Genomic DNA, 14,984 nt, shown 5'->3' on the forward strand with positions numbered 1-14,984 from the left:
TCTAACAAATTCAGTTTCATCCCTTAACTACCTAATTTTATATGAGTCATAGTTATACTACTTAAATTTAGTAAGACTCAAAAATATAAACCTATTTTTTCTATAATTTGTTTTCCATTCTTTTTTCAAATCCTCTTTTTTCTCCAATCCCTCAATTTTTTTGTTTTTTTCTGAAAACAGAAAATATAGTAGTTTGTTTTTACTTGAAGTCCATTGGTGTTATAGCACCTTTAAAGTGAAAGAAAATCAATACTAAATCTAAACCCTGAAAAATTGTGAATCGTTTAAAGAAACATTTCCTAGACATAGGCGATCCTTTACTTTCTTTTATTTACTTCACAATGTTCTGCTTCTGTTAAAATAAGCATTAAAAATTGTATTCAATTATATTTTTATTTACAGTAGATAACACTTATTTCTAGGTCTAACTGAGAAGGAAAAGACTTGCCTTGCTACTCGTGAAAAGGAAAAAGGAAATGAAGCTTTCAACTCAGGAGACTATGAAGAGGCTGTGATGTATTATACTAGGTAAGCAGATTTTTGTTGTGGTTTATGTTGCCTTTTTTTTTCTTTTTTTAACTAGGCTCCATCCATGCCCAACACGGAACCTGAACTCATGACCCTGAGATCAAGATTTAGATGCTCAGGTGTGCCTGGGTGGTTCAGTTGTTAAGTGCCTGCCTTCAGCCAGGTCATGATCCCAGGGTCATGGCTTGGAGTCCCACATTGGGCTCTCCTTTCAGTGGGGAGTCTGCTTCTCCCTCTGTCCCTCTCCACTGCTTATGTTCTCTCTCAAATAAATAAAATCTTAAAAAAAAAAAAAGGTTGCATGTTCTACCAACTGTGCCAGCCAGGTGCTCCTTGTTGTAGTTTAAACTTCCATTAAAAAAAAAAAAATTGGGGATCCCTGGGTGGTGCAGCAGTTTGGTGCCTGCCTTTGGCCCAGGGCGCGATCCTGGAGACCCAGGATCGAATCCCACGTCGGGGTCCCGGTGCATGGAGCCTGCTTCTCCCTCTGCCTGTGTCTCTGCCTCTCTCTCTCGCTGTGTGCCTATCATAAATAAATTAAAAATTAAAAAAAAAATGATAGGGATGCCTGAGTGGCTCAGTGGTTGAGTGTCTTTTGGCTTAGGTTGTGATCCCGAGGTCCTGAGATCAAGTCCCACATCAGGCTCCCTGTGAAAAGCTTGCTTCTCCTTCTGCCTATGTCTCTGCCTCTCTCTGTCTCTCTCATGAATAAATAAATAAAATCTTTTTAAAAAAACAAGGATAATGTTTACAATTAATTGTTGAAATGATATTGATAAGCTAAAAAGCTTATGTTGGAATCACTCAAGATACTGTACTTAAGATTTATCATAAATTCACTTGTTTCCCTTGTTTTTCAATACTTTTCTCAGCCCCTTAAGCTCTTCACCCCTAGTTTGACAGAGATCCTAACTTTCCTATTTTAGAGAGAAAATGAAGCCATCTGAATGGAACTTGACAGGAAGTCCACATAGCTTAGAGGTTAAGAATTCAGGTTCTGTAGTCAGACTGCCTGGATCTAATCCTAGTATTTATGATGCTACTTCCTACCGCAGGGCCTTTGTATATGCTGGGTCCTCGGTGTAGAATATTCTTTCCTCTTCTCATTATCTAGTTAATTCAGACTTACCTTCAAATTTCATCCCATGCATCACCTCTTTAGGGAAGTTTTCCTTTACCTCCCATACAGGGTTAAATCTGCACCCTACTCCACTCCTCCCCATCCCTGACTCCCCACTTTATAGGATCTTATAGCAGTCTTGCCTCTCCTTTATGGTACTTGTTGGAGTACAATTTAAGTTTGTGTGTTTTGATAGTAACTAGACTGTCAGCTCTGTCAGAGCAGAGTGCCCTTGTCAGTTTTTTATACCATCGTATCCCCAATGCCCAACAAAGTACCTGGTTCATAGGAGATGTTCAATAAATACTTGTATGAACTTTTGAAGCTCTTGTAGTTGATCAAAAGTAGACTAACTTCCTAAAATAGCATCATAAACTAATTGTGCTTATAGAATCCCTTACTCCGGGATCCCTGGTTGGTGCAGCGGTTTAGCGCCTGCCTTTGGCCCAGGGCCCGATCCTGGAGACCCGGGATCGAATCCCACGTCGGGCTCCTGGTGCATGGAGCCTGCTTCTCCCTCTGCTTGTGTCTCTCCCTCTCTCTCTCTCTCTGTGTGTGTGTGTGTGACTATCATAAATAAAAAAAAAAAAAAAAAAAGAATCCCTTACTCCATCTTAGAAATAAATAATTCTCTACAATCCTTTTCCATCTTTGGATGGAAGTTTTTTTTTTTTTTTTTTTTCAGTGTTGTGTCTCTAGAGAAGTTTGTCTCCACTGTTTAAGTGAACATCCAAGGTAAAGAGGCCCTTGATCTATCTCTCGTTCAGTATAGTCTTCCCCTTTCAGGCAGGTAGAAGTCAGCTGTGATGTTGTTCTCTATCTTCTTAGGGATTTCCACCAGTGGAGAATCTCTTTGTATGTTACAGGGAAAAAAAACTTTTTTCTTCTTTTAAGAAATCACAGAGCTGGAAAAATTAAAGCAGCATAGCATAATGGTTAAGGGAACTCAGACTGCCACTTTCTGACATTGGGCAGATTCTTCACCTCTCTTGCCTCAGTTTCCTCCATGTGATGAGATTGTTAGAGTGCCTACTTCAGAGCTGCCTTGAGGATTAAATTAAACAGACTGGGTTTGAGTCCTGACTCATTTACTAACTGGTGGCTTCTGGCATGTTACTTAGCCTTTCTGTTACATCTGGTTTTTCTCATCTATAAGATGGGAAGAGCAGTAATGCTCCCTCCAGGATCATAGTGAGGATTAAATGAGCTGGTGTTTGTGTGAGAGGTGCTCAGTTGTCAGGTTCTTATATTAGTTATTCTTACATGTATTGTCTATGTTTGGTCTCTACCCAACCATGTGATTTCTTTATATTCATCTTTAGTGATCTTAGGAAATTGCCACTTTTTGTATCTTTTCCCTTTTATCTTCTATTCTTCAGAAAATTCAGTGCACCAATACCCTTGTCTTCCCTACACCTAGGAATATATTATTTCACAGCACTCCAAATCAACTTATTAAGCAAAAACTGGGTAGGTTTTAAGTCCTTCTTTCAGCTATTTTGCTTTCATATCCCTAATGTAGTAAAATTTGCTCTCTTAAAGTCTGTATTCCTCAGTTACTGTTACTGTTCTGTTTCCTTCAATTGGCTTTTTCTGATTATGATCATTATTGAGCTCATTCTGCTCACAGGTCCTGTCCCTGTGCTTTAATGAAACCACCTTTTTGCACCAAGAAAAAAAAAATGATGATCATTTCCTTAGAGTTAAATCTACTTTTAGATTACAAACTAAACTCTTGTTTTTATTTTATTTTTTAAAAACTCTTGTTTTTAGATTATAAAGTAAACTCACCATAACAACTTAATAAAGGATATTAGGTGTGGTTGATTGCTTCATTTTTTTTTTTTTTTTTGGTACTAGGAAATTGTCCCCAAGGAGTCAAAAAAATGTATTTGATATTTGATGTTAACTACACTGTTGTTTTTTTTTTAGGAGGTCTGTGGATATGTAGGTTACTGTGTCACTTCTAAAGCCAGAGTCAACTTCAAACTGCTTAACTGGATATTTCAGCATCTGCCTAAATACTGACTCAGTATGTCTGTAGAACTGCATTTTTTTATTCTTGACAATGCAGGCTATATTAGTTTGCTGGAGCTGCCATAACAAAGTGACACAGGCTGAGGGGCTTACACAACAGAAATTTATTTTCTCACCATTGTGGAGTTTGCAAATCTGAGATCAAGGTGTCCACAGGGCTGGCATCTTCTGAGGCCCCTCTTCTTGGCTTGTAGGTGGCCATCTTCTGTGACTGCAAGTGGTCTTTCCTCAGCATGTGTCTGTGCCCTAATGTCCTCTTCCTATAAGGACACCAGTCATATTGGATGAGGGTACAGCCTCATGACCTCATTTTAACCTAATCATTTCTTTAAAGACTATCTCCAAATATAGTTATATTCTGAGCTGCTGGAGGTGAGGACCTCAGCATGTGAATACGGGGTGGGGACACAATTCTGCCCATAACGCAGGCTATACTTATTTTGTTTATAACTTTAGCTGAGTTTCTCTATCTTCTTACGTTTTCCTCTGGTCTACGTGTAACCAGTAAATGTCTCTTTTGTAGGAGTATATCAGTGCTTCCCACCGTGGTGGCCTACAACAATCGGGCTCAAGCAGAACTCAAACTACAGAACTGGAACAGTGCTTTTTGGGATTGTGAAAAGGTCTTGGAATTAGAACCTGGAAACATAAAAGGTAAAAAATATTCACAGAATGCTTTGAATTTACATCAGACTTTGTTAGACCATTTGTAGACATTCACTGCAATTATACTAAGAATATTTCAAATATGCTCTAATTTCTATTATCACTGTCCCAAAATTATTTTTTAACTTCAACTTGGAATTTATTTATTTTTTAAGATTTTATTTATTTATTCATGAGAGACATAGAGAGAGGGGCAGACACATAGGCAGAGGGAGAAGCAGGCTCCCTATGGGGAGCCTGATACGGGATTTGATCCCAGGACCCCCACATCATGACCTGAGCTGAAGGCAGACACTCAACCACTGAGCCACCCAGGTGCCCCATAACTTGGGATTGAAATTCCTGGTTATTTGCATTGAAGTGGTTAATGAGCCCAGGACATTGAATAAAATATGTATCTTTTAAAAGAAATATCTCAAGCTTGCATTTGTACTATAGTGTTTTTTTTTATTTTTAATTTTTTATTGTGGTAAAATACACATAACATAAAACCATCTTCATCATTTTTCAGTGTACAATTCAGTAGTATTAATATATTCATATTGTTGTGTGGTCATCACTATCCTCCATTTCCAGAACGTTTTTTGTCCTACATAACTGAAACTCTTTGTCCCTAAACGGTAACTCTCTTCTTTCCCCTCCCCTCAGCCTCTGGCAACCACTACTCTACCTTCTGTCTATATGATTTTACTATTCTAGGAATCTCCTCTAAGTGGAATTATATAGTATTTATCTTTTTGTTACTTTTTATTGAGCTACCTTTTTATCAAAAAAAAATCTGAGTATAATTTAATATAGAATTTCTGACATTTGTTAATATAATAAGCCCATGCCAAAGCTCTAGAACCTTCTGCCAGTGGCTTTGTGGGCGTTTCTGCCTACATGTCCATAGATATGTGCCTAGAACTAACTATAGTTTTTTACCAAAACCTACTCTGTGTTTGGATTTCCTGTCTCAGTGGCTGTACAGCCTTGCTGTTGTCTGAGTCTGACTATACACATTAGACTCCACTCTCCATTTCTGTTATTGAGAAAGAATCACTCCACAAGGCAGCAGCATAATTTATATTAAACTCTGTTTTTTTAAATGTCATGGATATAAACACTTCATTTTTTCTACTTGGAATGTACCCTTGTGTGCCTGTGAAAATGTGTGTGCAGAAGCTGTGGATATGCTGAGGGGAAACCCTAGAGCATCAGCCCTTACTGTCATTGCCACGGATTGCCCTTCTTTCACCGGCAAAAATCTCTTGTGCCTTTATTTTGTCTCTATCACAGAGAATGGGAAGGCTCCCAGTTTTAGGAGGTGGCAAAAAGTTTTGTGATCTTCTGATGGGCCCATACCAACACTGTGCCAGGCCCTGGGCCAGTTACTTGACGTGTATTAACTTCACTGATTTCACAATAGCTGATAGAGGTGCAGGTGCTATTGTTAGTACACTCATTACAGAAAGTGGAAACTGAGGCATGGAAAAATAAAGCAATTCACCTATGGTCACACAGCTAGCAAATGGCAGAGACAGGACTCAACGCTGGGCAGCAGACTCTAGAACCCACATTCAACCATAAGGTTCATCTTCTGCTACCAGAGTGACTTTACGTTTCCATTTTCCCTTGTTTGAGTAATTTCAAAAGCACTAGAATCTTCACTATTTAAGAAACGAACTGGATAGGGGCACCTTGCTGGCTTGGTGGTTGAGTGTCTGCTTTTGGCTCAGGTCGTGATCCCTGGGGATCGTGTTTTGCATCAGGCTGCCCTTAGGGAGCGGGCTTCTCCCTCTGCCTGTGTCTCTTCCTCTCTCTGTCTCTCTCATGAGTAAATAAATAAAATCTTTTAAAAAAAATGGGTAGAGCCAAATCTAGTATGAGTAGGGCTATAAAACATTAAGAAGTCTTATTTTTTACTTAAGTGAATAACTTCCTTTCCAAAACTTTATGTTTTACTCAAAATATAAGTGTTCTAAGTGCAGTGTGGTATTTTGATTCATCCTGCAACAGGAAAAGGCATTATGGGAAAATTGATGAAATCCAAGTAAAGCCTGTAGTTTATAGTATTAGGCCAATGTTAATTTCTTAGTTTTGGCAAATATTCCATTTTTATGTAAGATGTTAGCATCAGGGAAATCTGGAAGGAGATATATGAAAACTATTATCTTTGCAACTTTCTCATATATCTAAAATTATTTCAAAACTAAAAAGTTAAAAAAATTATAACTGCCATATCATGTTCTTTATGGTGTTCCCTTCTGAGTAATAATGGTAATAGCTAACCATGTATTTAAAGTATAATGCAATGATTTTGATTAAGTTTATGACAAAATGATTTATCCTGTAGATTTTCATGGCTCACTCTAACACTAAAATCAAATTGGCCAAATGTATGTTTTAAAATAGCATATTAAAATATATCGGATATAAATTTCTCATTTTTCACAATTTCCAAGCCTCATTCTTTTTAAAATAATGACTTACCATACAAAGGTCTCTCATTATACATGGAAAATTATGGGACTCTAAAGACATTCATTATCAGTATTAAAGAACTGCCGAATTATTTGAAGTATACAGATCTGATGCAAATGACCAAAGTACTCAGTTTCCGAACTGAGCTGACCTCCTCCTCATCAGGGTTCTGTCCATTCCCTGTGTGAAATACCTTCGTCTAATCATTTTAGAGATTGCTATAAAGGCTTCATTAACGGCTTGTATTCTGAGCTATCTGCTGATCAGCAATATACTAAATTTGAGGAAAGGATTTTCTCAATTTTTATCAAGTGGCAAAGTACTGCTAACGATGATTATTAGGAGGAAAGTGTTCACATTCCATGAAAAGCTTCCCGGAACTGCAGTGCAGCCTGGCATCGGCAGGTCTGGAGTCGGCAAGCACTTGGAGCGGGCAGGGCCTGGGGCTGCGCCGGGCCTGGTGCCTAAGGCAGCCTCTTCTGTTTATCCCACCACCATCTTCTGGACATGTACGCACAACAATATGAAAATGGGTGTAAGCTTTGCACGATTGCAGGCGAAATGATTCTATTTGTATTCTTCCCCTTGAAAAATAAGTTCTAACCATGATAACCAAATGTTAAAAAATTAACCTTTGGAGGTGAATTTTCAGCTCTTCTTCGCCGTGCCACTACCTATAAACATCAAAACAAGCTTCAGGAGGCTCTCGAAGATTTGAATAAAGTACTGAATGTTGAACCTGATAATGAATTGGCCAAAGTAAGTACAGAAAGGATTCCTCACCTGATTCTATTAGTTATTATTTCTGTATTTATGTTAAAATGACTTCGGTCTTGCTGGATGATCGATATTGAGAATTAGTTCCCAGCTTTAAAACTAGATATATCACAAAAGAAAAAAAAACACAACTAGGTATATCCTCATGCCCTAAATTATTAATATCTATTCAAAGTGGAAGAAAGTAGGCTCTTAAACTATATAAAACTGTAAGCCTACTTCTGAAGGGCATTTTATTTAGACACAGAACGTTGTTTATAAGGTGTCCATGTGTTGATCTAGTACATTTATATATTGTAATATGATCAGCACCTTAGCTTTATCTAACACCTGTCAGTCACATCACATAATTATTTCTTTTTCTATGGGTAAGAGCAATTAAGATTTAGTTTCTTAGCAACTTTGAAGTTTAGAATACAGTATTGCTGACTATAATCTCTACTCTGTGCCTTAGCTCTCCAGGACTTATTTATCTACTAATTGCAAGTTTGTGCCTTTAAGCAACATCTCCCCAGTGCCCATACCTCCCTAGCTCTTGGTAATAACCATTCCTTCTGTTTTTATGAGTTTGGCTTTTTTGGATTTCACATACAAGTGATATATCACACAACAAGGATGTTTGATTTTTCTCTTTCCTGTAGTGTTGTAGGCAATGCTTTTCACTGAGCCGATCTCAATTTATTATGTAGAGTGTTATAGAAGTTTCCTAGGTAGGATTAAGCACATTCCTAGGTAGGATTAAGGCATTCCGTGGCCTTAGAAGAGTACATTGTAAGCATTAGCACCACTGACAGTGTTCACTGCCTGACTGAGCAGACTGGCTCACATATGCACTCTGGGGGCTGTTTTGAGGCCTAAAGAATAGAGGTAAATGTTGAGAACTGTCAAGAGTCTGAGGTTTTACCCTACTTGCAGATTAACGAGGTGGCCTAGCAGAAGAGATGAGGCTCCTGGGTCAGACACAGAGGACTGTGTTATTCACACAACAGCAAACTATGAACTTCAAGTTCGCGTCAGCTCCCTGAGCCCCCAAGTCCCATGGGGATGGTGCAGAGTGGCCCACATAGAGCCCACATAGAGCTGCACACTCATCGGGTTTGTATCACAATTTAGGAAAGTGCCGTCTTTTATAACTTGATACAAGTAAACCTGTCCAAAATTCTGTTCAGGAGGGAACCATCTTTATTTACTAGAGAGCAAACAAACGTACTCTCTTCTCTGAAGAGAAATACTCTGTTTTCCAAGACTTCTCAGTAACAGACATCCTGAAAGAGATAGTCCAGAACAAATGTTATTTATGTCTCTGCTCACAACATAGAAATGTGAGAAACCCATGAAGAACCATCGTCCAGCAGTAAGTTGTCACTGTTTCCACATGCATCTGTCAGGTTATCTGTCTCACTCTCTCACAGTGGCAGCCAGTGTCCCTAGTGTATTTGTCAATTTAGCATTTCAGTGAATTAGGTTTAGGGCCCCCCTGAAGAACACATCTTTTTCCCATAGTACTTTCATTTTGTAGTGGTATATTTATTGAAAAGTTAGCATGACAATGTTCTAAAAAATATTTAAAACAATGTCACTACCCAATGCGATTTCATGTTTACATATTAACTTTCAGAACTTAACCATTTATATCTTAACCACATGCAAAGATTAACTCAAAATGAGTATCTCAGTGTAAAACCTGGACTATAAGAGTTCTAGAGAAAATATAAGATAAAATATTAAGGCCTTGGATTAGACAAATATTCATTAGGTATGATATGATATAATGGCACAATCCACAAAAGAAAAAGTTGGTAAATTGGACTTCATCGAAATTTAAAAGTTTTGCTCTTTGAAAGACACTATAAGAAGAAAAAAAGACAGACTGGAAAGAAATATTTGCAAATTGTGTATCCACCAAAGAACTGTGACATCATGAATATATACATATATTCAACTTATAATAGCTTTACTTATGATTTTTTGACTTTATGATGGTGCAAAAGTGGTACATATTCAGTAGAAACTGCACTTTGAATTTTCATTTTTTTCCAGGCTAGCAATATGCTGGGCAGGGGTAGTAAGCCACAGATCCCAGTCAGCCATGTAATCACAGGAGGAAACCAATACACTCAAAACCATTCTGTGTCCATGCAACCATTGTGTTTTTTACTTTCAGTATAGTATTCAATAAATTACATGAGATACTTAACACTATATTATAAAATCGGCTTTGTATTAGAAGATTTTGCCCAACCATAGGCTAATATAAGTGTTCTGAGCACAATTAAGGTAGGCTAGGCTAAGCTATGATGTTTGGTAGGTTAGGTGTTATAAATGGATTTTCTTTTTTAAAAATTTTTAATATTTTTGTATTAAGGAACTTTAAATTTTATTTAAATTCAATTAATTATCATATAATGTATATTGGTTTCAGAAGTAGAGGTCAGTAGAGGTCAGTGATTCATCAGTCTTATTTAATTCCCAGTGCTCAGTACATCATATGCCCTCCTTAATGTTCATCACCTACTTATCCCTATCCCCTACCCACCTCCCCTCCAGCCATCCTCAGTTTGTTTCCTATAATTGAGTCTCTTACAGTTTGTCTACCTTTCTGATTTCGTCACGTTTTATTTTTTTCTTTTCCCCATGATCCTGTTTTGTTTCTTAAATTCCACATATGAGTGAGATCATATGATAATTGTCTTTCTCTGAATTATTTCACATAGCATAACATCCTGTAGTTCCTTCCACATCATTGCAAATGGCAAGATTTCTTTCTTTCTTTTTTTTTGGATGGCTGAATAGTGTTCCATTGTACATATATACCACTTCTTTATTTCTTTATTCATTCATCTGTTGATGGACATCTGGGCTCTTTCCATAACTTGGCTAATATGGACATTGCTGTTATAAACATTGGGGTGCAGATGCCCCTTCAGATCACTACATTTGTATCTTTAGGGTAAATAACCAGTAGTGCAGTGGGTTGTACAGTAGCTCTATTTTCAACTTTTTGAGGAACCTCCACACTGTCTTCCAGAGCGGCTGCACCAGTTCGCATTCCCACCAACAGTGTAAGAGAGTTCCTCTTTCTCCACATCCTTGCCAACATTTGTTGTTTCCTGTCTTGTTAATTTTAGCCATTCTGACTGGTGTGAGGTAGTATCTCATTGTGGTTTTGATTTGTATTTCCCTGATGGCGAGTAATGTTGAGCATTTTTTCATGTGTCTATTGCCCATTTGTATGTCTTCTTTGGAGAAATGTCTGTTCATATCTTCTGCCCATTTCTTGATTGGACTATGTGTTCTTTGGGTGTTCAGTTTGATAAATTCTTTATAGATTTTGGATACCAGCCCTTTATCTGATGTATCATTTGCAAATATTTTCTCCCATTCCTGTAGGTTGCCTTTTGCTTTTGTCGACTGTTTCCTTTGCTGTGCAAAAGCTTTTTATCTTGATGAAGTCCCAATAGTTCATCCTTGCCTTTGTTTTCCTTGCCTTTGGAGACATGACTAGCAAGAAGTTGCTGTGCCTGAGGTCAGAGAGGTTTCTGCCTGTGTTCTCCTCTAGGATTTTGATGGATTCCTGTCTCATATTTAGGAGGTCTTTCATCCATTTTGAGTCTTGTAAATGCATTTTCAACTTAGAACGGGGTTATGGAGTTATCAACACATAACCCCATTGTAAGTTGAGGAAGATCTGTAGGAACTGCAAAGAACTCTCAAAACTCAATAATAAGAAAACAAACAGGCAAATAAAAAGATAAGCAAAATATTTGACTGCCAGACTCTTCACCAAAAGAGATATGTGAATGGAAAATAAGCATATGAAGAGATGCTCAAGATCATTAGTCACTAGAGAAATGTAAATTAAAATCACAAGAGATACCATTGCAAACTTGTTAAAATAACCCAAATTACAAAGAGTGACCATACCAAGCAAGTGTTGGTGGGGATATGGAGGATCTGACAGTATTAGGAATATAAAACGATACTACCACTTTGGAAAACAGGTTAGCAGTTGCTTAAGAAGTTAAACATAAAATCATGCACCTACCATATGATCTAACCATTCCAATCATACTTATTTACCCAAGAAAAATGCAAGTATATATCAATACAAAGATTTATTCACAAATATTCATAATGGCTTTGTTATCACCAAAATTAAAAACAACCTAAAATGTCCTTCAGTAAGTGAATGGATAAACAAATTGTATTATGTCTATACTATACAATACTGCTCAGCAGTAAAAAGAAATAAACTGATAGAAATGCACAATGTGGATAAATTTCAAAATAATTATGCTGAGAAATAAGACAAAACAAGAGTACATAGGATGATTCTATTTATATAAAATCCTAGAAAATGCAAACTAACCTATCATGAGGGAAAGAACAGCAGTTGCAGGGAGAGGCAAATGGGAGATATTACAAAGAAATGGGAAGAAACTTCTGGGAATGATGAATATTATGTCAAAACCTATCAATATGTGCATTTTAAGCATGTGATTTTTGTCAGCTATGCCTCCTAAGCTGTTAAAAATGGGCATGGGGCAAAGGGAAATGTTTCTATATATATATATATTTTTTTTTTTCATTCTGGTTGGCATAAAACATAGAATTTTCAACATTAAAAACGTGTCATGATTTTATTTGTATAAAACTATCTGTACATATGTGTAAAAACATCTAAGAATGTCAGAATGTTGTTATCAGAGTGGCAGGATTTCAGATGATTTTTTTTTCATGCTCATTAATGCTTTCAGTTTTTGACGACAGACATGTATGATTATAATCAGACAAAGCAATGAAGTTGTTTGAAAAAACAAAAAAAAAGTCACCATAAAAAGTGTTGTCCTATGTATCTTTATTCACTTTTTAATATCTTCATACTCCTACCTGATAGAATGGTTATATTTTTAATTAAAGGAAAACGTTTTCTTTAACATGGTGTTTATGTTGCAGAAGACCTTGTTGGAGGTTGAGAGAGATATGAAAAATTCTGAACCTGCATCTAAGACTCAAACCAAAGGGACGAGGATGGTTATCCAGGAAGTAGAAAATTCAGAGGATGAAGGTGGAAAGGACAGTGGAAGAACACACAAAGACGGCAGTGGAGTTAAGAGTAAATCATCTCTTCTCTTTTGGTTCTTCAAAAACATCCCTTTTTATATGATGAGCTGGCTCAAATTTTCTAGTACTACCAGAATTCTTAGTCTATCAAACTTTTTCTAGCTTCACCATATGAAGTCACAAGCAAGTTTTTGTTTGTTTGTTTAGAGAGGGGAAGAGGCAGGGGGAGGGGCAAAGGGAGAGGGAAGGAGAATCAGGACCATCCTGGAGCCCTACATGGGGCTTGATATCATTGGGTCATGGGGTTATGACCTCAGGGTCATGAGATCAGCTGGAATCAAGAGTCAGATGCTTAACCCACTGAGCCACCCAGGTGCTCCGAGTTTTTTCTTTTCTTTTTTTTTTTTTTTTTTTTAAGATTTTATTTATTTATTCATGAGAGACACACAGAGAGAGAGAGAGGCAGAGACACAAACAGAGGGAGAAGCAGGCTCCTTGCAGGGAACCTGATGTGGGACTCCATCCAGGGACTGGGATCACGCCCTGAGCCAAAGGCAGATGCCCAACTGCTGAGCCACCCAGGCATCCCACTTCGTGTTTTTCTTAATAGAGTCTTCCAAACCCATTTTTCTTTTTTAACTTGGCACCTTTCTCTCACGTTCAATTCCTGATTATCGTGGTATATTGACATAATTGATAATTTGCAAGTTAACCTTAAATCCCTCTCCTAGATGATTGTTCTGTATATATCTGCTTGGTTGTAAACCAAACATGTTGCCTTCACTGAGGGTACAGGACAAAAATGAATGAATGCATTACTGGGAAATTGCTGTATGAGCCCCTCAAAAAATATTTTTAAATATGCAAAAGAAATAGGTATAATTTTACTTCTGGTATAATTTTTTTAAAAGAATCTAGACTAGATAAAGCTTCATCTTTATATAAGACAATGACAGTTACGTCACCTTTAAGGGGGAAAGATGCGCTACTCCCTGAAGAAGTGGAGGGATGAATTTACCTCTTTCCTGAGAGCCCCTGAACAACCAAAGGGAAAGTAACAGTTTTGAAAATCATTCATAGGCAAAAATCAACTTGTAAGTAATAAAACAGAATAGTTTAATTTTGAGAGAAGAATAGAAAGTGTTCAGTTCATTCAACTTAAAAAAATGAAGGTTTTTTTTAGTGCCAAATATAACATAAAATCCACATCTTGACAAAATATCAGTAAAATCGGGGTAAAGACAAAAGGACAGAAAAGAAGGGAGGAAGAGAGAAAAAGAGAGTAAGAGCACTAAAGAGATGGTAAAGGAAGACAGGGCATCAAAAGAACAAAAAAGAAGTTAAAGTGATTAGTTTTTCAAGGATTGAGACTCACCTTTCAGCCAGATTTTACATAAATTCTGGCAGCAAATGTTATTCTAAGGGCTTATGTTTATCTTAAGGTATCAAGCCAAGTGTCTTAAAATTAAAGGAAATCATTGGCGCAGCCCGGGTGTCTCAGCGGTTTAGCGCTGCCTTCAACCCAGTGTGTGATCCCGCAGTCCCGGAATCAAGTCCCACCTCGGGCTCCCTGCATGGAGCCTGCTTTTCCCTCTGCCTGTGTCTCTGTCTCTTGCTTTCTGTATCTCTCATTAATAAATGAATAAAATCTTCAAAAAAAAATAATTGAAAATCTTAACTGAACAAAATACGGTATAAACTAGATCAGTTGATCCTGTTTGTAAATTATTATTTAAAAATTTACATAGTAAAAGTGGACTTTTTTGGTATGCGGTTCTATCAAGCATGTGTAAAATCATGTGACAGGATACAGAGCAATTTCATTACACCAAAGACTCCTTGCTCTTCTTTTAGCCAAATGATTCTCTCACTTCAAACCTTGGTAACCATTTGTCTGTCACAAATTCTTCAAATTTTGGGGGTTTGGGGTGGCAACGCAGTTTTTCCTCTCCCACAGGAATTGTTGACAATTGTTAGATCACTTAGTATTGTCCCACAAGTCCTTGAGGCTTTCTTCTTTTTTTCTCATTCTTTCTGAAATAACAGAAGGTTGAAAAATTTCTATTGATCTATATTCAAGTTCACTGATTTTTTTCATTCTCTGATGCCAAATCTACTGTTTTTCCATTTTAAAATTTCTATTTGGTACCTTTCTTTTTCTTTTTTTTTTTTTTTAATCTTCAACTTCTATGCAAAGTTTTTAAATCTTTCTATCCATTTCAGTAGTGTTTGCCTTTCTTTCTTGGAGCATGGTTATAACAGTCACTTAAAGTCTTTGAGAATTCACCTCTGTGTTACCTGAGGTTTGGTATTGATTATCTTTTCCCTT

At 37.1% G+C, this 14,984-nt stretch overlaps 1 protein-coding gene across 1 annotated transcript in view; it reads left to right on the forward strand.

Annotated features, from left to right (window-relative positions):
- The window catches only part of SPAG1 (sperm associated antigen 1), a 58,384-nt gene that overhangs the window by 11,140 nt on the left and 32,260 nt on the right, over positions 1-14,984 (forward strand). Inside the window, exons 6-9 of the mRNA XM_025450337.3 lie at positions 423-528; positions 4,209-4,339; positions 7,467-7,573; positions 12,548-12,707. Of these exons, the coding sequence (XP_025306122.3) occupies positions 423-528; positions 4,209-4,339; positions 7,467-7,573; positions 12,548-12,707 (504 nt within the window). The remainder of the gene's footprint in view (positions 1-422; positions 529-4,208; positions 4,340-7,466; positions 7,574-12,547; positions 12,708-14,984) is intronic.

This window comes from Canis lupus, chromosome 13, assembly GCF_003254725.2.
Source record: "Canis lupus dingo isolate Sandy chromosome 13, ASM325472v2, whole genome shotgun sequence".
NCBI lineage: Eukaryota > Metazoa > Chordata > Mammalia > Carnivora > Canidae > Canis > Canis lupus.